The 24,035-nt window shown below is 35.8% G+C and overlaps 1 protein-coding gene across 5 annotated transcripts in view; it reads right to left on the reverse strand.

Annotated features, from left to right (window-relative positions):
- Positions 1 to 2,087: 2,087 nt before the first annotated feature.
- HERC4 (HECT and RLD domain containing E3 ubiquitin protein ligase 4) overlaps positions 2,088 to 24,035 on the reverse strand; it is a 36,139-nt gene continuing 14,191 nt past the window's right edge. For 4 of the 5 annotated variants that reach the window (XM_076339374.1, XM_076339375.1, XM_076339372.1 and 1 more), the window contains exons 8-26: positions 23,352 to 23,482; positions 22,160 to 22,320; positions 21,694 to 21,770; positions 19,498 to 19,622; positions 18,898 to 18,957; positions 18,257 to 18,368; positions 17,725 to 17,914; positions 16,455 to 16,627; positions 14,362 to 14,478; positions 11,718 to 11,741; positions 11,119 to 11,217; positions 9,450 to 9,617; positions 9,182 to 9,325; positions 8,114 to 8,280; positions 7,224 to 7,290; positions 6,898 to 6,980; positions 4,360 to 4,543; positions 3,671 to 3,773; positions 2,088 to 2,732 (exon numbers count right to left, since the gene is read on the reverse strand). In XM_076339374.1, coding sequence (XP_076195489.1) covers positions 2,524 to 2,732; positions 3,671 to 3,773; positions 4,360 to 4,543; positions 6,898 to 6,980; positions 7,224 to 7,290; positions 8,114 to 8,280; positions 9,182 to 9,325; positions 9,450 to 9,617; positions 11,119 to 11,217; positions 11,718 to 11,741; positions 14,362 to 14,478; positions 16,455 to 16,627; positions 17,725 to 17,914; positions 18,257 to 18,368; positions 18,898 to 18,957; positions 19,498 to 19,622; positions 21,694 to 21,770; positions 22,160 to 22,320; positions 23,352 to 23,482 — 2,394 coding nt within the window. In that variant the 3' untranslated portion in view covers positions 2,088 to 2,523. The remainder of the gene's footprint in view (positions 2,733 to 3,670; positions 3,774 to 4,359; positions 4,544 to 6,897; positions 6,981 to 7,223; positions 7,291 to 8,113; positions 8,281 to 9,181; positions 9,326 to 9,449; positions 9,618 to 11,118; positions 11,218 to 11,717; positions 11,742 to 14,361; positions 14,479 to 16,454; positions 16,628 to 17,724; positions 17,915 to 18,256; positions 18,369 to 18,897; positions 18,958 to 19,497; positions 19,623 to 21,693; positions 21,771 to 22,159; positions 22,321 to 23,351; positions 23,483 to 24,035) is intronic. The other variant, XM_076339376.1, reaches the window with a different exon arrangement.

Raw genomic sequence — 24,035 nt, forward strand, 5'->3', positions numbered from 1 at the left:
CTTTTACCTTCTTATGTAGATAATGTCTGTTTTGCAACAGGGCACCTGTCTCACTGCACAGACTGAGCTAACACCTGTAAGATAATCAGGAGCATTTAGTACATACAATCATGCTCTGCAGGACCCAACTCCACTTCTTGCAGAGGTGGATAAAACCAAGGCCCGAACTGCAAAAAGAAGTCTCAGGTGAATGCTGTCCTGAGGTAAGTGACTTTAGCCATGCTCTGCGAGTGGGTTCTTAATGTGACATTTAACCATTCAAACACGTCCCACACGTCCCACCCTCCCAACGCTTACTAATGTCCACTAATGTTCCAAGAGAGTAAGAAATATGTCTTGCTGATGCTGAAGAAACTTTTGCAGCAACATGAAGTAATCGCCACAGCAGTTTTAGTCAACAATAACTGCACTTCAAAGATAAAGGACATCTAAGTTCTCTAGCACATCCTAAATTGGGCACCAAAAATTGGCAAGTGTTCAGTAACTATGGCTCGGATTCTGTCTCAGACCCCCTCATCTACAGAGTAAGGCTATTACTCATCTTTCAGATTGGTATTGATGAAAAATGCAATACAGCAAAAATCAGAGAAAGTCCCACAGAGAAATTAAATGCATATATATAGTGCTGGGTTTAGATGATAACACACTAAATCAGATTTGGACCTGCACAACTGAACATAAAAACCCCCTATTTTTCGGTGAACACCATCAACACTGAATGAAGCAAGAGTCCCATAGAAAAAGAAGCCAACACTTGATCATGTAGTAATACACAAGGGAAAAAGGAAGAAGACAGCTTTACATTAGCCACTTCCTAATTTTTGAATATTTGCCTTTGCAATCTTGGTGTTTCATAATTTAAAAACAGTGGTTTATTATTACCTGGTAAAATGAAGGCATAATACTTTTTTTTTTTTTCTTTTCTCCTTTTCTTTCTTCCATGTACAGTAAGATTAAGCTGCTTTAGTATTTGTTGGTTTCTTGTTTTTCACAAGAGGGAGAATTTCCCAGCCAGGTAACAAATGTTGGAAAAGATGGAATATGGGCTGCATACAAAGAAATTACTAGAGGTTACACTGCATGAGAAAGCTGTAAAAACACAGTGTTAAGGAAAAAAAGAATGATTTTAACTGTACTGACTGCTTGTATTATATCCACATCTACTGCCAGCACAGAAACTGCATGTTATACAATTTATTACAATGAATTAATTTCCCTGCTTTTCAAATGAGATCTTGAATCTAGCTGTACTAGTAGCTAGCTAGTATCCTAGCTGTACTTTTGATTTAATGCACGCAAAAGTTGCCCTCCAACTGAAGAAATATGCATGATGCAAGCATCCATACACATCAACCAACAAAGGTTTTCATTCAAGTCTTTTATTATAGCTTGAATTTTTTCACTGCATTTAAAAATCTAAAAAAAATAAATATTTGTTTCACAGCTGCAAGTCACATATGCATTAACACCACAAAATCTGGAATTTAACCAGAGAAGGAAAGTCAAATCCAAAAGTGTCCAGCTAAGCACAATTGTCTCAGGGCAATTATACTAAAAATAAAATCTTAAGAAAAGGGGAGAGGGGTGTTAAAGAGTTATTTCAAATGCATTTATCTGGAAAAAGTGAAAATTCTATTGGAAACAATAAACTATGCTTTCAGCATTTAAAAATAAACGTTTAACCTCTTGACAGCAACAATTGTCTGGTGCATCTTTTTCTTTAAGCTGTATTTTTGACACACAGCTGCAGAGGTTTCAAATGATAAGTTAACCTCTTTAATACTTGTGTCCACTTAATTACAGAATCAGTCCTTAAAAATAAAACAGTGTATTAAGTCAGTTTGTCCATCCACATATTAAAAATGCCATCGTATGCAGTTTCGTATCGGCACTAAGTGACTGCTTCATGGATTGTACACTGTGAAGATTAACATCTCTTAAACAATCACTTTCATTATTAAGGTTCTTAAAACAAACCAGAAAAATATATCTTCAGAAATCAGAGTAGTCCCTTTTTTGTTAAAAGCCAGAAAATAAGCTCATATTCAATTACAAGCAATAGAAACCATACTGCTATTGGAACATAATTATTTTATCACAAAAATTTATTATTTACAAAATGAAAAGTTACCAAGTGAATTTATCAGGGAAAAAGTTAAATGTTCTTACTAAGTCATTTGAAAAACTTAAGCAAGTCTCATGCACTCACACGCCAAATTGTTTGCATAAGGCGAAATGTTAATTCATGTTAGTGAAACTTGACTCCCACTCACAATACTCTCATTTTTATTGTAAGATGGCAAAATCCACATGGTTCTGTACAAGAAGGTATGTATTTAAGACAGTTCCTCATTTTTGTAAATGTTTTTTGGCTCCCATGAATATCCGTACCACTGAACGTTTTTGCAAATAATCAGTTATATTATCAACTCCATCATTTAATCCACTGAATTTACCACCACAAGAAAGACACAAGAAGTTAGTTTAATGATCCCACATTACACAGAACTCTCATTTCTGGAGTTATACTAAACTGAAACCTTCGTAGTGATCTATAGCCTGGATCAACTTAGATTTTAGGGTTTCTTTATCTGTGTATTTTGGAAGATCAAGAAGATTAAAGCAAGTGTGAGCTACTGGAAGATAACCTTCTCCACCTCCTGTTGGTTGGATGACTAGTTTAAGACACTTCATTCCAAGAATTGGAATACGATCACTGCCTGTCAGAAACACTGCCAAGAAAAAACAAACAAACAAAGTCTTGAAAGTAGTTTAAGACTAACATTGTCTATGTCATATATGCAGTTCTAATCGTTATTTGCATTTTTTAATTATTCCAGCAGTAGTTAGCTTTTCACACTGAAGTTGTTCTGATAAGTTTGAAAAAACAGGGAATAATGACTTAACCCAATCTCCAGCTTCCACATATGAACTCTTAACTGTAACAAAACAAGTGATATATAAAGGAAAACATTTCATTTTAGCATATGAAACCAAACAGTCCTAAAAAAAAAAAAAAAAAAAAAAGAGTAGGATGTTCTTAATGTATCAGAATTTGTTATTTAAAATCCATTGGCTATACCTTTACTGAGCATTTGCAAGCATCTTGTAAATACAGAGAATTTGTTCAGTAAGAAATTTATCAGAATTGGAAACTAATCTATGATCTATTCTCAAAAAAAGCTTGTTCACAGGAAGCTTCCATGACTTCGGTTTTTTCCTGTACATTTCCACTCATATCAGTACCTTGAGGTATTTACAATCAGTTATAACTCCAAAATTCCACCTATGTGCAATGAATAAAACTGGAGGATGTTAACCTTATGTCAAAACACAGAAAAAAATTCCTAGTCATCAGATAAATGACACTAGCAGTATAAGTTGTTGGGGTTTTGGGGGGTTTGTTTTTTTCCTGTTTTATTTTTTAATGCTGCTCTGGTCTACTGTGATCTTGTAACTGCACACCACCCACAATTATTCAGGACAATCCCAGCAAAATCAGAGACAAGCTCATAATCAATTTCTTCTACTATGATTTTTTTTTCTTCCAAATAAAGTTAATCACATCATTATAGACAAATACTTACGTCTGCTCTCTTATAGCAAGAGCCTGAAATCACAGTCATCCTGTTCAGTCAGCAACTTCTGCAAAGTAGTTTCAAATACTTACGCAAAAACTGTTTTTTCTTCTCCAAAGACAACTCATGAAAAACCTCCCAGAATATTTTAATTGTAGGATGGTCTGCCCAGTATTCTCCTTTGTATTCTGTATTCTAAAATGAGCAGGAAATGAGGTTATTGTTTGCACACAGAACTAGTAGGATAATCTGACATTGAAGTAGAATGAATGCGGTTTGTGTAAAGGGATACTGCAAGTGACATATTACTGTTTTCCTTGGTCAATTTTCTTCAGCTGTTCAGTCTGACTTCAACTATGTGGACACATGTATGCATTCCAAAGCATTTTCAATCCCGATAAAGTAGTGACAAAGTCTCACAGCGAGTTTTGGCAATCAAGAATATTTACTTTTATTAACTGTGTGCGTTTTGTTCACTTTCCCCTTCTAACATAGTACATTGTATACAGCTGCCTTTTGGTTCTTTGGATTTTTCTTCCTCTCCTTCTAAGTCTGATTTCCTTCAGAAATTAGATGGAAAATCTTTAAGCAGGAAGGTAAATAATATTTTAGTGTCTTCATTCACTGATATTTTAAAAAAAGTTCCTCACTCATGCGGTCAATCCAATCAAGGACAGAAGTCACATTAATTAAAACAGAGCTCAAAAGGACACTTCAAGATCTTGCTTTTGCATCTTGAAATTAAGAATATATGAAACAAATAGCTAACTATGGTTCTTACCTTCTCCAGTTCTTTCCAATCATAATTTGTGTTCCCAATCACCATTGCCTGCAACTCGCTGGGCTGGAAGAGCTGAAGAACTTTACCTCCACATACTTTGTGGAAGCCTGCATGGAATGCACTGAATAAGGAAGCCACAGATTTATTGAAGATGTAATCCACATATGCATCTACAAAATCTTGCCTGCACAAAGAAGAAAAAAAGAAGGGGGGGGGAGTATGTCAATCTAGCAATAAACCAGTAGCCATTTCTGTATAGAACACAGCATTGAAAGTTAAGCAAAAAGGATCCTAATGTATTATATTCTCTGCTTTGTGTTACAACCATAGTGAAGATAACCTCAACGAAAATGGAACATAAACGTATTTCCCCTCCATGCCCCCCAAGACAGTCTGTAACGTGCAACAGAAAACCAGTAACATTTAGAAACATTTATAGTGCCTGAAATAAATAATGCTCTTATTTGTATGCATTGCAGTGAATTGGACTGAATGGCAACAAGCTTAAAGGCTTGAGTTACATGCGGTGTCCTGAAACTGAATAGTTAAACTCACTGTTGTATTTTTTTTTTAATTAAAAAGATTACCATATCTGCACTGAAAATGCAAATCAACTTCAAACGGACATTTGAGTCCTATACAGTAGAAAGATCAGTGCAAAGGAGCTAGGATACTGAAAAACAGACTGCCTGTCATCTGTGCTTTGGTACAAGCAGTTCTCGTATTTTGTTGGAAATAGCTTCTTCCACAGCATTCAGGGAGAGAACCAAAATTCCTTGATGTGATACAGTATTTATGATTAAAATGGTAACTAAAAAGAAAATCATAATCAATCCTAGTTAACACAGATCATTTCTACACTGGCAGAGTGACTTCAGTTATGGATTACAGTTATCCTACCAACATACATTCTCTGTGAAAACCTACAGTATTTGAACAACTTCCACAGTATTTGAATAACATCACCAATAATTTAAAGAATTATCTAAACACATTTTGATGATACATTTATTAAAGTTGTTGAACTGAAAATACTGGAGATGAGCAGAGTGGTGAATCACGCTCCTCCTCTTCCAGCACTCAATGAGATATCCATTTTATGCACACTATGTAATTACCAGAGAGGCAAGTAACTTGTGTAATACTAACAGTGGAAGGAAAGGCTGCTCCAGAAAAAATTCATAGTAATTAATTAGCATTGTTGTACTCTATGTTAATATTTTTAAAACTGAATTAAAGCATCATGAAATATTTGGATCTTGAGAAACAGGAATTCTTCATTTTTGCAAGACAACGGGTGACAACAGTGCAGCATACATTCCACAGGCACCTTGAAACTCTTCTTGTAATACAACTCCAATTTTACTTCCACTTTGTGACAGAACACCAAACCACCAGCACAGAACTTCAAAGCTGTCGTGTTTAAGATAAAGTATCACAAATCCTCAGCTACAAGCCAAGGATTTAAAAAAAAAAAAAAAAAAAAAGTGCGACAGGTATAGGTAGTGATTGCAGTTCTTAATGGTAGGATAAGTCAGGAGGATTTAAAAAAAAAAAAAAAAAATCACTCAACTGTGGGAGGTACCGTCACTGCACATGGTTATGTGCAGGCTTATGATACCCTCAGAATCTTCTATCATCACTCTTTCCTCTACAACAGACCTAGGTAGTTACAGAAAATGTTGCCCAAAACATGTGCCCTCTAGGAAGACGCCTAGAGGTGCATTTTCTCCCTCATTCCTACCATGCACGGCCTAGATGCATTCTGTTCTCATAGAGTATGTTCTTTCCATTTGATTCTCCCGTTACTCTGGGAGAAGTAAAAGCACAGAGAAATCACGAAGATTAAAGAACAGACAGGAATACATGAGAGGAATGGACAGAGAGAGACAGGAAAACGGTAGTATTCTGCAAAAAGGAACAAAAGCACCACCAGATATATTCTGCCTATCCCACAGGAGCAGAAAGGTAACAAAGGCTGGGAGAGGCTGCTTTTATAAATCAAAGTAACAGAATCCTTGACCAAGGAAAAAAAAACCCACCCCTCACACACTCTTCTGACAGTAACACTAGGTAACATTAGATTAATTTATCTACTCTACAAAGAGAAGACTTCTCTGAAATAGTATTTCATATATGAACAGTTGCCATATAATGGCATCTAGGTTGAAGTTTTCATCATTACTCACTAAACTCCAATTATATATAACTTCCTGCAGAACCACAACCATTTTTAATCTTTTAAAATGAAGACCATGTAGTCAAAATGGGCCCTAAGAGCTTCAAAATACTTCTAAGTTCAAAGTGAAAAAGAAATATTACACATTCCGAGTAAAATTAGATAGCTTCTCCACAGCTGGCAAATCCTTAAATACAATAGCTATTTTAACAATACACAAGAACAGCTTGGAAAAACAAGCAAAGTAGTTTTGCCTCCAACATTAGTGTAACAGCTTGGCAAAGGATATTTGTAGCAGCTCAGTTACATTCCCAAGGCAGACAGCAACACTGAACTACCCTGTGACCCATAAAACTCACCTATTTTGTTTCACTACAGGAATGTCAGCACCATTAGGAACAAGCTCTTTAATTTCTGTTGTACCAAAGTTTTCCACAGTGATCTATTTAAAACAAACAGAAATAGTATAAATCTTATTTACTGCGTAGAGTACTTCTTCCCACCACTTAGCTAACAGCAACATGAACAGCAGACACAGATGCTAAAATTCATGGGAATCATCAGTTGATGCTTTTGCTCAAGCACTCCATCAGAGGCAGTTCTAACAGATGGTATAAGCTTGATAAGAAATACTATATAAACACTTACAGTATATACACTTACATAAACACTATATAAAACTTACAGTAAAATTAAGACAAAATGCTGCTTCTATGTCATCCTCTGGATAGTCCAGTAACTGTTGCATTCCCCTGCAAAATAAGTTACAAAGTACTTGTACCAGTGGAAAGAAAGATGAACTTACTTTCCTGAAGTATTCTTTATGCTTTGGTAATTCCAGTTTAAACAAAAAAGTCTTTCTACTGTTATTTCATTTATTAGTTCATTGACTTGCACTTTGTGCAGTGTTGGAAAATCTCAAGCAATCATTTTGCTATTACTTGTACTGTTATTTCCTTTTGATTATCTCCAGGTGTGAAGACAGAAGATTCATATCCTAGTCTTCAGCTAAGGGATTCCCAAACCAGAGGCAGTAAGTACTTCATAACCATTGATGGGCTCTTCCATTAACTTTTTTGATCTCTCCTTGAATCTATGAAAACTTTAGCATTCCCAACACTGAGGCAATCAAACATCCACTTCCACTCGTTTGAACCTCCTATGTGTTAGTGCTATTCACATCCCTACTCAAGGGCAGATATTTAGCATGTACTTATGTCTGAAATAAGCAAAAACATTTCCTTGATGGACTAAATAATTTTAGTTCTGAACAGCTTATGTTCACACTTAGACTTATAAAATTAATGGCTAAAACTCAAAGGTTTTGAGTTTCACATGTTATTTTCCCCTAAAATTCTTGTAGGGTAATAAAACAGAAGACAAGTACTAAACCCAAGCATTTAGAAGCAGGTGTTTAACAACAGCATATATCCTTTCTCAAATTACATGATGGCTGCAAGTTACTCTGAGCTGTTTATCCTGTTAGTGTGAAAATAACACATTTTCTTTTTCTTAAAGGAAAATGTGGAATTAAAAATTAATTCCTAGTAACGCTCACTTTTCTTTCTTGCTTACCTGCCAACATCTGGCATCAACTCTTTTAAGTCATCCAGGGATGGTTTCTTATTCAATAGCTTTTTGTACAAAGCCAAAGGGAAATGAAGGTCTACAATAGTAAAATTATATATTGCTAGCCCACAGACAACACCAATCAAATGAAACAAGTCACTGTCTTCAAAGGTCTAAGAACAGAAAACAGACAACATGGTTTAAAATAAATAAGTTATTTTAATCTTGCAGAGTCCAGAAAAAAGCGTACAGTGCAGTATAATCTGAGTTTCATTTATATTTTCTTTAAATATGTATGTATCTATAAGTACTGAGGAAAACAGGATAAAATTTTAACCAGCTGACAGACTGAAATCCAAGGAAACAGAACTCTTTCTACTTTAAAAAAAAAGTTGATACAACATATTTTGTGTTACAAGTGATGCATACTGCTGAAAGTACTGCAATAAGATTCTGTCTTTATCAGTGACTTACTATTGCACTATCGAGTGCTTAAATATATGTCAATTTTTTTAAATAGTATTTTTGGGAGAATGAGGGAGGAGGTCACTACTGACTCCCTTGGAGTTAATAGCCAAGGCTTAAAACACAACTGTGGGAATGTTAACATTCAGGTATTTGTGATATAGCCACTCTAGTCAGTGTTTTCTCTGAAAGAGGACTAAAAAGTCAGCGATCAAAACTTTCGAGAAAGTATGACCAGATGAATACCTAACGAAACAGACCCATAAATGTGACTGAACACAGGAAGACCTGTTCAACATGCCACTTCAAGAATTTTTCTCTACGACATTGATTTACCAATTCTGCTCTTGCAATCAGTTTACTCTGGCTGGCACTTCTTCCTGCTAAACTTGTCTGGGTTGGGGACAACAGGTAAGGAGTAAGTAAGGAATGGGCAAAAACAGAAGGGGAAAGTTTTGATCTAACAATGACAAAAATAAACATTTTTTGAGAATACTTATTTCAGCTTCTCCTCTTGAAATAAAACTACTACAAACGACTATGTTCATACATTATTAATATAAATATTGCAAGTTAAAAGAAAATTAATTACTATAGTTCGCACCCTACCTTATCAGAGAACCAGATCAGCCTGGACTCTTCATAATACCTGAACATTCCATATTTGGGATCTAACAACTCCCTCATGATGAGCAAAAAAAATTCTTTGCGAACACCTCCAGCATCAACAGCTTCTTCCCCTACAAAAATAACCTGAAACACACAATTCAGTTAGCACTGAATTAAAAACGGATTGTGAAACAAGATTTGTCCAAAAATATTCTCAATTACTTGCACGTCAGTGAAAGACACTTTGAGCAATATGCACTGATAATACCTTGAGTGGCTTCTTGTAGTCTACATTCTTTGTTTTCCTTAGGACTTCCACAGCATCTCCTACAATATTGTCTCTCCGTACCATTAATATCAGGCATGGGTTGACAGATTCAAATACTGGCAGAAAGAGAGAAGACAAATTCTGCCTGTGAGCCTGATCAACAGCCATCTGGAAAAAAAAAAACAAAGTGAAAGTGTCAGTAGGTAACATAAGATTCCTGTCAACATTAAATGTCCATCAGTCTTAAAAAGCGCAGAAGACATAAGTGGGAATAGCTATTATGAGAGCTACTGAATTTGCCCAAATTTTCTTCATATTCCTTTTATCTCAGGAAATATTTAATCTCAGGAAATATTTTTCCTTTACCCATTAGCCTCATCAATGCTAATGTTCAGGGAAGTCTTAGAATAAGAGTTTTTGACATTCCAGTCAAAATACTTCGGATAACAAAAGGAAGCAAAAAAATACTGCACTTTATCTAATGAAGAGCAAGCTATTTAATATAAATCTGGCATGAAAACATCCATTAAAAACTAATTCACAGAATGAAAAGTGATTTGTTAATCTATTTCATTTGTATTGTAATTTTTGTATTACAGTTGTTCAACAACAAAATACTGTTGCAAGTGTTCTGAATATGGCATAGAACTCTTGAAAGTTTGAGTGTTTTAATACTATTTAATATTGTTAATAGAAACATTCAATGTGAACATTTCCCTGAGTTTATATCAAATGTTGGTATTGCCTGAGTATATACATTTTTAAAGGCGTAAGAAACTGTTTCTTACAAACTACAAAAGCAAGCTAGTATTTTTCTACATGAGCCCATTACTTGAGCATGACTTATCATTTCCGTTTAATTTCAGACTCGGAACAGTAACTTTTATTATGTTAAACATTATAAACTTGGGGGAGGGCTGGTACTCTTACTGCTGTTACTTTTGCTGTAGTGTCCATTCTTCCTTCACTTTTTTAAGAATATGATTTATTATACCCTTACAGCAACTGAACAGGTATAGATTATATTTATGAAAAAAAAAAAAATCCAGACATTAAACAAAAGTATAGCTCACCACATCACACTGGTTTCAGTTCTACCTAGAGAATCATGAAAACACGTAAGATCCTCTCATTTACTTTAGGGTTGTCTACTGTACCTATCTCTAGACAAGAGATATGGGTCAAGATATAGAATTGTTTGTATCAAGTATCTAATTTCTAGGAAAGTCTCTAGTTAAAACGTAAGTGAACAAATTAGGAGTAACATATAATTGCATTTAACAGGAAGAGAGCCAAAAACTTCTGCAAACTGCAAGATCAGGAAACCTACTCCCACTATCCCAAGTAGATGCTAGATTTTCAAGATAAGCTTCTTTTCTACTGCCTTGCAGACACCCATCAGACTTCAGAGTTTAGCAGTATTTTGAAGGTGGCAAAACAGATGAAATGAGAAATTAGGTGTACACTAGATATTCACGTGGTGCCAACATGTTGCCTCTCTGATACTACCAATCTTAAGAACAGCACCAGCTCCTAAGTCCCATCAAAATAAGAAATTAAAAGTAACTGGCTGCTGCCTCTAACAAGATAGATGCCAACAGCAACCCCCCAAGACCCCCAACTAAAGAAAAAAAGAAAATTCGTAATATTAAAAAAATGAGACTCTTACCTGCATCTGTATGACTGCATCTGTTTGTAGGAGAGTTGTCTTTGCCTGGGCATCAAATACAAATGGATATGTGCAAATTGTAACAGGAATATCTGTTAGCTAGAATGAAAAGAACCATGTCATATCTCTGCTTATTTAAAAACCATAATCATGGTTAAAGAAGCCATTGCAATAGTACTCATTTAATACATCTATTTTACTGAAAAGAGAAAGAATTCTTCACTCATTGTCAATGCAGGACCAAAGCATCTTAGGAAAATTAAGTAGATTTTCAATTGTTTAGTACTTCAGAAAAAAACAAACAAAAAACCCCACACAAACCCAAAACACACACAAACACCACTCTCACTTTGTACATTTTAATTTCAGAACTTTTATTACGGCTAGTAGATATCATCAAAGTAGTCCTTGTTTTCAGATGCTGCTCTGAATTTGCACTACAAAGAATTATGTATTTTTGCCCCACAAAAACCTTTTCAGATTACAGCCATATGAACTTTAAGCTTTATGCTCAATAGAACACATCAGACAATCCTTGACATTCATATTTCTGATTTCCTTACATTCTGCAAAAGAAATCAGACTGCAACTAATCTTACCTCAGTTAATCCATGGTTGACATCCTATGACAGCATTTGCACAAAGGCAGCAATAATTAAGATGAAAAAGCAGCATTAGTGTCTGCATTAATTACTTATCTCTGATGTAGAATTAAAAATATTTATCTACAGCTTCGCCCCCCAAGAGAACGTTTACTGAGAAATAAGTATCAACCATAAACATTCTAATTAATCTGCCAAACACAACCATGCCTTTCAACACCCTATATATCAGTCTTTAAAAAAAGGACCATTAAAGTATCACGTTTTCTTGGATGCAAAAATTAAACATTTAAAATGTTTATTTCCATACACTAATATATGACATTTGCTTTTACTTATGTATTTTCAGTCTCAAATGACTGTAGCATGTCAAATTAAATGCAAAACATTTTTAATGAGTAAAAAATTAAAAATACAAAAGAACCCCACCACTTTATCATAAAGTCTCACAAATCATTTGGGTCTATGATAAGTTAAGATATGAGAAAAGCAATTGACTCCTGAAATTTGAGACAGACCAATACATACGGCTGGGACTGCGTGGAGACTTCCACAAGCTCGATCAACTGTGCTAAGAAACCAAGTTACCCATCTGGTGCCATGTTACCCTCCTTATCCTGCACTGAAAGCTAAGTTCATTTCCACCCAGTAGGCAGAAAACAGAAAATGAATAAAAGGTAATGACAAACTAACAAATTTTAAATTTGAATATATATGAGACTCAGAAGTCAAATATGTAGACATCCATGGCTCACAAAGTGATGGCCAGAATACTTCGCTTTCTATCTCCACCCCTAATTCCTACAGGAAACATCAGATTTGAGTACCCCATTGGTCACAGACAGATTTATGCAATTTTGTACTCCTACTGTATCTATCATTATTAATTCCTAATTCAAAGGGTTTTTCTCAACTCCTTTAAGCTGTATTCTCAAGAACACCTCTTCAAATCAATAGTTGGTTATTTAGTACCTTCAGTTTTTCCCCACTCATTTTTCTGTTGTTGAAACAATAGAAGTTTTTTCTTCTGAGTTTCTCTCTGAGAATACTCTGTATACTTCTGAGATTCTCTTTTCTTCTGTATTTTCCCCTCCATGTTTTAATTAAGGAACTGAGCAAACAGTTTTGCCTCAAGTTCTGACAATAAAAATTACACTAGCAAAAGAAATTTTGATTTATTATTACTGGTTCAATAGGCAAGTAGGGCTTCTTATTTTAAAAGCAAGAACACAAGAAACTAGTGGACATGAAGACAGGAAAAGGCCATCAAAACCATTTATGAAGGAGATCTGACTAAGGCCATGGAATTTCTTTCAGTCCTATAATAAATCAAAATAACTTTTTCTGCTGAACTTGAAACTGCACAAATGCATGACAAAATAATGATGACTAAAGGGAAACTCGGTATCTAGTATTTTCACAGTAATGTCAAACTACTGCTCAATCTTCCAAATTAATTAACAAATGGAGCTTAAGACTTTCATTACAAAGCAATTTTCCAGCTCTCATTTTCCCATGTTCAGCATTTTCTTCTCTGATCACGACATAGGTAATTTGGGTTTGTTTACATCCACTTACAGCAAAGTTGCAAAGGTCAATCTTTTAAATTCCATCACTTCTGTACCCTTCGCTGGCATACCCTTCTCTGTTCCAAATACACAACCTGTCTCTAATTCCAAGGCCCTGCAATGCTTATCCCTAGCTTTTACATCTCATTTAGTATACCACCCCTCTTAGCTACCAACACCAGCCTACATCACACACTGATTATTTTTTCAGACAAGCTTGGCTGAAACAAATGTCTGTCGTGACTGCCAATACTGACTCATTATTTCTTTACGCTCGCTCCCCAGTCTCCCTGCTGTTGTTATTTTACATTGCAATTTTAATTCTTTGGTAGACAGCATCACTTGCTTTGTATTCCTAAAATACAGCAAAAGTAGGTCTCCCACATTCAGGACCTTCCAGGTACCGCTGCAAAAAAATTAAATTTAGGTGGCTAGAGAAAGCATATTAACTTAACTCAATATTCTTTCAAAGCATAAGTCAAAGAACTGTGCAGCAAAATCCTATCAACCCACTAATTCTCTGCACAGTCATTAATTTACTCCCACTTACCACTCTTCTGTTTACAGATCCAGGAATTAATTATCTCAGTTCTTGTTGCGATACTCAAAGTAGAAAACTATGTTAGTTATCTGTCCCCTGTAACTCCCTATTATGCTTTTAGACTTAGTTTTCCAAGACAGTTTCGGCTTTCTCATTGACTATCTTATATAGCAATTCAGGTTATTCTGGATGTTTTCCTATCATGAGTTATCAGTTTCCTAACTTTTTTGACATGGTAAGTCTCAAGTGACAGCATTCTAAACCAATTTTTAATTGATGGATTAAAGTGTTGAATAGTGCCAGTCCTAAGAACGATACCCTACAAGAAGTACACCTACTTAACAAGTTTTCCTCAGCTAGTACCTGACATAAGAGGAGTCTGTTCAGCATCAGTGACCTGTGAAGATATTTTTATGAAAAGAAAGTGCCCATATTTAGAGAATCTACAGGCTTCTACAGGGACAAAACCAAAACATGGGGGGCGGAAAAAAAAAAAGCACAAAAAAACCAAATAAAAACCAACACAACTTACCATCCCAAATACCTGCTGCTGGACCCAGTTGACATAGTCATTTCTGATATCTATCAAATCTTGTATCTCATGAATGTAAAATCTGTCATACTGTACAACTTGCCCTCTTTCATTTACCTAAAGAAGTGCAATTTATTTATTAGCACTTTGTGTAACAGTTTTCAAAAGGACATTTTTCATGTTTTTCAAGCATTTGATGTCAGCCACAGATACCCAGCTACTAAAAAAAAATTCTAGAAAAACAACAGTGCCTACAAGAATGCAAAATACAATGTTAAAGACATGGATACATGGATTATTCAGAATCCCATCAAAGACGCAAAGAAAAATAAGATTAACTGAGCATACAGTATCGCACAATACAGTGCTGCCACATTATCATAGAATCATAGAATCATTGAGGTTGGAAAAGACCTATAAGATCATCGAGTCCATTGAAACATCACATGATCTCACAGGAACAGTGATGAATATACATATTCATGTATACAATGGAATAAATACTTGTTCCTGTATTTGCACAAGTTTAAGAACTATGATTCAAGAACTCTATTCTTACTTACAGTATGAGTACTATCTCTATTACCCATGACCAGAGGAACAGTTTCTATTTAAAAACATTAAGCTTAGAAAAAGAAAGAGACATGGAAAAATAACTTTATATAAAGGCTTGTCTCTACAGTATAATTTTAATCCAGAAGCATCCACACTTTCCTAACACACACTTCTTTTCCCAAGGACTGTTAAGCATCATTAACTGCCAAAACAGCAAGATCCCCAATTCTGTCTTTATAACCAGATAATCTAAGCCTACTTTTCTTAACCATCTCCCCCACCATCCCCACCCCCCTCAAACCACTAGATACTAAAACTTAAATACCCCAAATATGTTGCCCCATTTTTTCCTCTTACTTTAGTCCATACCAGCTAATTATTAAGACTGTACCAATATAAATAGCCGGGCGGCAGGGTAGGTACAAATTTAACTATTTCTACAATGTAGTTACGTATCAGTCAAAGCTGGGTTTAAAAAAAAAAAAAAAAAGGAACTTAGGAGAGCCACATTACAATTCTACAATTACCCACGAGGCTTTAAGATTTTAAGATCAACTTCAGCTGTTAAGATTTACAGCTACTGCAAGCCTGAGCAGTGGCAGAAATTCTAAAGGCAGCAAAATAATCATTTATTATACACCAACAGCTTTCCATAGGGGAATCTGTAATGACGTCCTGCACTTCTAACACAAGACAGTTACTGATCAGTCTTACTCTCAGCCTTAATTTGATGGTCTCCATAAAGAATAAAGAAAAGCTGAGCAAACCATAGCATACAAATTCCAACTTCCAAGGCAGAAATCTCTTCCATTCTTTCTGACAGCTTGGGGAGGAGGGCTGATACGTATAGCACACAAAGGTCCAATTTAGGCACCTATGCCCATTTTGCTAGATTGTACAAATACAGTACTTGACCAGCACCTTAAGGAGTGCCTAAAATGCTCTTTTATAAACACAAAATGCCATAGGACCAGAATAAACTACAGAGGGAAAAAAACAGGGGGTGGGAGGGGAAATCTCAGCAGCAATTAGATAATACACTGTGATGTGCACAGTCTGGTTACTCCAAATGATTTAGGCTATTTTTGTTCAAAGTTCATAAATTCGTAAGTTTTCATGAATTAAGTTACAATACTAACAAATAGAATAAACAAATCAGAAAATGTATGTTTGTCTTGGTAACACTGCGCAGATCTTTCTTGTTCAAAATACAGCTTGCTCTTATCTTCCATTTGTGGTCTTACTTGCTATCATTTCAAGCTTAAGAGGCAATTCTTTCCAACATACCCTCACAGATGCAATTGACAGGGTCAGTCTGCGTTCCCAAGAAAATAGGTAATTCCATCACCATGTCAGATTGGAATGCAGAATTCCAATGGTTCACAGGTCCAGATGGAACAACTACAGACATCTCTGCAGATGCAAGTCTAAGTATTTAAAACTCTTTAGTAACTTAACTTCTTTTAACAACTACACAGCACACAGATGCTGACAAAAACAAACAGCTAAGTAATTGGTTAAAATTGACGTAAACATACTCTATGCAATATTTCCAGAACTCTGAAAGCCGTGTGTAGAAAATTGGTAAGTATTCTTCTTTCAGAAGCCGGAATGCCAATCTTGCACAACTTCAAGAGGTGGACTACAACATCCTTGTAGAGTTCCACTATCTTGAGGAACAATGGAGGTTCAAGTACAGACCACCAATTTTCTGTCAACAAATGGTAAACACACAAACTTAGTACTTGCCACTACAACATTATGTTACACTATCCTTTTAACTAAAAAACATGTTTTACTAGAAAGTATACTTGTCAGTTACCAAAGACTCTCAAAAAAAAAAGTTTAACACAGCAAGAGTGGTGCAGAATTTTAAACAACACACTACTCTCTAAATAAATAATGAAACCTCTATTCAAATGCTCTATTGTTACACAGCAACTCTTTAAATTAAGTCTGTTCATCCAGAGTACACAACAGTATCACGAAGTAACTTTTGACATAAAAACAGATGGCTCAAATCCTGACACGCTGGCTTAAGCAAACAATCCTGAGAGCAATGGAAAGTGAAGCAACACAAAAAGGATCTACAGTTCAAAGAAATAATCAGTTTGCCTTTACAAGCTCTCTACTCTCATCAAAACCTACTGAAAAACACAAGAGATGGTTTACAAGGCAAAAAATAACTGGGGGAAGAATGAAGCACCCTCTCAAAAAGATACCAGTTAAAAAGGAAATATTCTGAAACCTGAACTCTTTATGCTGAATTTCAGGTGACAGGAGTCACAGTAAGAAGGTGTAAGGAAGCAGAATTTAAAAAATAGAGCTATTCTCAGCTGCATATTTGAAGACCACAACTTAGGATCAGTAAGAAAACATGAACCTCTCAGAAGAAACAAAACAGGTGCTGTAGTCAAAATAAAGACGATTTAACATCTGCTCTGCAACACTTCTGTAAATTGCTTAGAGCTTGTTAGCTGTCTGACCACATAATTTTCACTTTAAAGTGCGAAGACACATATCAAATACGCTGAACTACACAGTTTAATTCCTCCCAAATGGAATCAGTCCAAAAATTACAATACCAGATGAATTCATGTGGATGGCCAGTTAACTCATCCAGAAGCAACAGAATAGGTCTTTTCTTATGCATCAAGCAATGTTAACCCTTAACTTTCTCAGCGGGGAATTCTACAGCACTGTAAATACACAGCAGGTGTTGCTGAGACCGTGTCCTCACTGATGGAATTTCTATACATTTTCATCTGGAGATCCTTAGTTTTAATAGTAAAGAATTCAGTTTCTTACCAAGAACTTTCAGAGGAGCTTTTTCTAGGTTCAGAATAGCTGTTCCAAAAGGAATAGCTAATGTTGTGAAATTGTTTGCATCACTCATCAGTGGGCATTCTGGTAGAGTGAGATACAGCCTCAAAGCTTCAACATCTGGTAAGGAGCTGGTCAATTTGGGAATAAGGTTCTTTTCCAAACTAGCTGCCACCTACAGCACATCATAAAATTCAGTTTATTCTAATGCAATTGTGAATTCAAACAAATACCCATCTAGATAAAAAATAATCTAGAAAACAATCATCAAGAGTTTAAACTAGACTGTTACACATTTAGAAAAAAAGACAGTATATTAAATATTAAAATACAGACACATACAATATGTTGATGTGTTACCTAATTGGCACAACACAATTTTACATATTTGCAGTTAGTATATTATTGAGTAAATGAAAGTTATTATAAGGGTCATAGCAAGCATAACAATAGTATTTCTGGATAGGTGTAACACAGAAAGATAATCCTAAACATAAGGAAAATATGCAGCACAAACCTGTTGTGATATATGAGCGTGGTCAGGCTGTATAAGTTTGTGAAAAAGTAGTCTAGCAGCATTCATATCAACCCCTGAGAATCTAGTGCTGGTTTTGTAGTGATCATCATTGCTGCAGCAAAAAAAAAAAAAATACAGAGAAAAAGACTGAATCCTGTATTCTCAGCAACTCAAGAATTTCTTCCACCTTGAATTTTTAGCCCTACTTACTAAGGAATTAAAACATGAGAGATCACAGTATCAGACCTCCATTTCTTACACGACCTTTGAAGCAACTGAAAAAAACCATCTTCTCTAACTGCAAGACAATCGTGTAAAAACACTAGGATCTAAACCAGCCTATGCGATATATTCCCCTTGTCAATTATATATAAACTGTGGCTGAGAAGTAATGAGATTTGCTGGCTTATATGGTAGCAGCCAGGTGGCACACACTTCCAAAGACTGGCAGAAGACATGCTGCATTTCGGCCAGCTGACAAACCATATGGCAGTAAAGGAGCTAGAAGTTTAAACTGCGGCTATCGAAGTAACAGTAAGGTAAGGAAATACTGGGAAGGCATTACAGTTGAAATGAGACACTAGAAAGGCAGCCACCATTAATTCTGTTCACAATACTTGTTTAAAAGCCTGACCACTTACCTCAAAGCCAAAAAGCTCCCATTCAGGCACCCAGCTGAGGAGAATGTTCCATCAATTTCACTGAAATTGTTCATATGAAATAAGTTACATTTATTTTGTTTTCTTTTTACTAATTAGCATTTGCAATAAAAAAACCTGTATTTAATCCCTAATAAATTACATTGTAAAAAGGATGGAACTCTGACTTTAATATGACTAAACAACACTTGATAAAGCCTCCATTCAAGACTCAATGCTTAAGACAGCTCAATTCAAAGCAAGTCTTGCCATTTGTTTTTGATTTCTTTACATCCTCCTTTATTAAAGTAGAAGCAATAATCTTTGAGTTGTTCTCACATTCCTTTACATGTACTGTTATTTTTCAATGTGCAACTAGATGCTTAATTTAATCTTGTATAGTCATCTAAACTGTGACAGAGATGACACAGACTAAAGGATCTAAACTACTTGACAAGCATGACAATGAACGCACAGCAAAAGCTCTGCGCATAATAAAATCAGTAATTAAAAATAGCTTTGCTATGTATGTACAAAACCCCATTAATGCCCAATTCATAAGTAAAATCATAAAAGACAACTTCTTTCCTCAACATCACTTACTTAGCGATCTCCACGGGAAGTCTTCCAGATGGGAAAGTCAGCAATCTTTGAATAAACGTTTCATTCACAGTCCAGATCTGCTTCAAAAAGTCAGGATACCTAAAATCATCTGGTGGCACCATGTTCTGTATTTTAAAGAAAGCATAAAGAATCAGGCACACAAAATTGTTTTCCAGAAAAATCAATCCTGTGGTTGAGTTCTTTATCTCTTCATTGACTGACAATTTGCCTACCCAGACTATTACTGTGAAATAAGCCCAAGGATAAATTTACTATATTCTAGCAGTTCTGCATTCATTATGAAAGCAGAGCATGCACTAAAAACATCTAGGTTAGCGTGTTAACTCACACCACAGCTTACTTCATGGTAAACTCCCTAAACATACAAGTACTTTTCTAGAAGATGAACACTAAACAAGCTTTACACAAGAGTAACAAGCTTCTCTTCTCCCTAGTCACTATGAGCCAGTTAGCTCACTGCCAGGCTCTTGAAAAAGAGCCATTCAATTTTTTGGACAGCTACTCTCCCACCCCACTTCCATCAGACTCCTCTGAGAATGAATCATGTTTCTCTGAACATTTACTGCATCATCAGATGAGCTGCATTTTGATGTGCTGCTTATACCGAATGAATTCCAGTAAGATTTCTAATAGTAAAGAGGAGCAGAACCAAGACCACTGTTTTGAGTAGCAGCACTGGTTCAAAAAGAAATGGCAAATAGCACCAAAAATAAGGTTAAAATAGTAAAAGGAAACATTATCTCTCCCGAGCGTGCAGTCTGACAACATAGCTGACTCCGCATAATGACGACGAGCTGTTGCCAAAAATCAGGATGAGGAAGCCCTCTTGCCGTCTCCCTGGTGTCCAGCGGAAGTGTCATTTAAACCCACAATGAAACAACTTAGGGAACTGAGCTGCCCAAAAACTAAACTTGAGAAAACAGATTTTGGCTGAGACCCCTTAACTGGCAAGGACACACAAGTCCCAGGAATACAATACTCACATAACTTTGAAAGAATTCAATACAAATTACCAAACTAAGGAGTACCAAAAGGGATACTTTTGCAGCATCACAGTTCATCTATTGCTAATACTTTTTGTACAGAACAAGTCACAATAACTGCATTCATGCAGTCTCCAGTTTACCTCAATTAGTCAGTCAGAATCTACTTCAGTGATTAGAAAATTGCACAAGAAAGCTTTTAAGAAGGGAATTTTAATAGAGAAGTTTTGAACCTACATTATCAGTAATTTTTCTAGTCTACACCCGCTAAACAAGCTTCTCTCAAATACAGCAATAGTTACCACAACTCAATCAGAATTAAGAAAGAAAAACCCTAGAAAAATTGTTGATTCTGTAGAACCAGAACAGGCTGTGGGAGCAAGGGGTTGCTGCAAGCCTGACCTGTACTCAGTTTTTCTTGACAACAAACACGTTTCCCGCTAAAATCTGTTTTTCTTCTTGTCCAAATTAGTTTTCAGCCCACATACTCAACTCTTGATGCTTCATCAATCCCTATGGTGTAATACCTGCTGGGCTATATTGGAAGTAGTCCCTATACAAATCCCGTCATGTATCTTCATCTTGGTTTTCCCTCCCAATTTGTCCTCTAATAGCATTTCCTTTCCATCATACTCCCACATTGCCATTTTTACCGTAAAGTCCTTCTGGACTTTTTTTTTTTCCATACTAGAATTTAAACAGATCAATTCTTGTCCTTTTAAAACTTAAGTTTTAAGACTAGCATAAAACTCTATCACATAACAATGTCACCACCTATCATTTTTAGCAAAAAGCTCCATTTGTTTCCTCATCATTGTGGTATGCCAAAATGGCTACAGAGCAGAAGACAGCAAAGCTGCAGTCAGGAGTTACTGAGGAGGGCTGGGCAGGGGTAAAGAGCTCAAATATTCAATCACCTTTTCCTTTATGAAGGGAAAAGAAGTGCATGAATCCATCGCTCAGGAAAAAGCTTATGCCAAAAAGCCTCAAGAGCTTACTGACAGCTAACACTCAATAACTGGATCCAAGTCCTGCAATTGCTAAATTGACTTAGTGTCTTGTGCTTCCACACTGCTCTAATGAACTTTACACTGTAGTCATACACCTTCAATATGAAAATCTTTTAAAATGCATCAGAAAAACCAAAATTTAACTTTGACAAACTTTGGAACCAAAGTACATTTAATGTTACCTGTGGATAAAAGTAGTGTGCAAAACTTTGGTCCCCACCAGAGAAAATTCTCTTTACACAATAACACTCCTCACTGTCTGCAATAGGAATAAAAAACAGGCAACTGAAAATGTGAATTTGAGAAATGTTTGAGACACGGCAATCAACATTCAATTAGATAAAGGTTCCTCTGTTACGTAACCTCGCTGAAGCAGGTCTTTGCAATACAATAGTTAAGACTACCTTTAACTGAGGTAAACACTAACAGCTCTAAGTTTTAGCTCTAGTGCTAACAAAGGACCTATCCCAACAGCACAAGTAAGCATGTATTTCCTACAGCAGAAAGGGACTTTAGGAAACAGAGCACAGTGAAAATGAACTGTTTGGAAGAAAGTGATTATAGTCCGTATTGACTTTAAATCTCAAGATTTGTAAAACACTATAAAGAACAGGAATCCAAGAAGTAAATATGCCAGATGTTGCTTACCTGTGATTATTGGGCATTGAGTACTATAAGGAAGCCAGTTTCCTTTTACTGTGAAGGGACTTTTCCTATTACTGGTTGTTCCTGTACCTAATTGCCCATTACCTCCGAGTCCAAAAGAATAAATTCTTCCAGATGAAGGAACAAACGCAGTAGTGTGCTGCCTAGGGCAAACAAAATTCAGTAACAAAAACCTAAGCATTATAACATGCTCTGTGCAGGCCAGCCTAAGAATTGTGTTAAACAGTATGTTAAATGTCCCGTAGTATCAAACACTCCACTTCTCTATTGGCAAAGCACTGCCACTGGCAATACTCCATTTATACTCCAATAGGGAATATTCAATTTTCATGGAGAAGTTCACGGAACAGAGATGCCAGGTTCTGCCTTGAACTCCTGCTTAGCCACAGTCTGACCTTTGGAGCATATCTCTAGACGTTCAGAAATTTGAAGTTTCTACCAGATTGGCTGCATCTCCTTTCCTCTCCCATCCCCTCAACTCTAGATGCCCTCTCTCCTATCATGAGCCTGGGAAGAATCAGTACTGAATTTCTGTAAACTGTTAAAAAGGAATGGGTCCACTCAGTGTCAACCAAACTGTTAGAAAGATAGGTTTACATTTACATATTCTTTAACCCAAAAAACAAAGCGTGCCCATCTCTTAAAAAATTGTGTTGCCTCCCTCATTTTATCTTCTTAGAATGCAATTCTTTGGATAAGAGCATTTTCACGTGTGCTGGGAATTTTTCCAATTTCTTGGGTGCTATTATAATATACACAATAAAAATCCATTAGGAACTGAAGTGCCGTACAGCATTACGGGTATTTCACAAAACAAGTTATGTTTCCAAATTTTACACTTATCCTCAGTGATGCTCATGTACCTCCCCAAACACACTTGTTCTTTAATAGGAAATGATAAAGGGGCAGCAATATATAACACCTTCACACTGATTATTCACACTTTCAGTTTAGAAAATCAGAGCCTCTCAAATAGTATAGCTTCCTTTAGTTCTTCTATTGAGTGTTTTTAAAATCCCAGTAAGTTCTCTAAATATCTTTTGTTAGAGACCATCTTGTCTTCTTTAACCACAAAGGGTAAGAAAAAAACCACTTCATATTGCAATATATATGAAGTTTTACACAAAACAAGTTAGTTATAAGATTCATAGTGCTAGCAAAGAATAGGCCTTACCTGCCACAAGTGATTTGCGTCACAACGCTTCCCATAAGTTCAAAAACTTTCCTTGGGTTTATCTCGTGGCTGGTAGAGTTATGACCCAACTGACCATAGCCTCCAGCTCCAAATGTAAAAACCCCACCTTCCTAAACAAATAAATTATTTGCATTAAAATGATAGTATATCTCAGAACAAGAAACTTAACAGAAATAGGGGTTTAATACATCTCCTTGTCTGATGATTTTGGAATCATGGGGAAGGGAGAGAAAAATATACATGTACAATAGGGCCCTGAGACACAGAAGGGTCACAAGTTAATTGTGCTTATGAAAATGTGGAAAAGCTATCAAGTATTACCTTATTCGTGTTAAATCGCATTCTTGTAATTTCCATATTATTATACAATAGTCCTGCCATTAACTTATGTCATTAATAGATACTAATCCTCATTTTTCCTCTTTTCCAGTTTTCTTGATGAACTACAACAGTATATAAACTCACACGATTTAAAAAAGTATACTTTGGCTTTTAAATTCTGAATATACATTTTAAAGCAATTAGCAAATAGGAAGCTACCCTCCTCAGGCAGATGATGCAGAGTATGACTGAAATAGTCAGCTCCATTATTTGAAAGCGTAAGAAACCAGAAAATTTCAACATTGTTGTAAGGCAAGTAATTTTTGAAAAGTGTTTTTGACT

The sequence above is a fragment of the Aptenodytes patagonicus genome, chromosome 5 (assembly GCF_965638725.1).
Source record: "Aptenodytes patagonicus chromosome 5, bAptPat1.pri.cur, whole genome shotgun sequence".
Classification (NCBI taxonomy): Eukaryota; Metazoa; Chordata; class Aves; order Sphenisciformes; family Spheniscidae; genus Aptenodytes; species Aptenodytes patagonicus.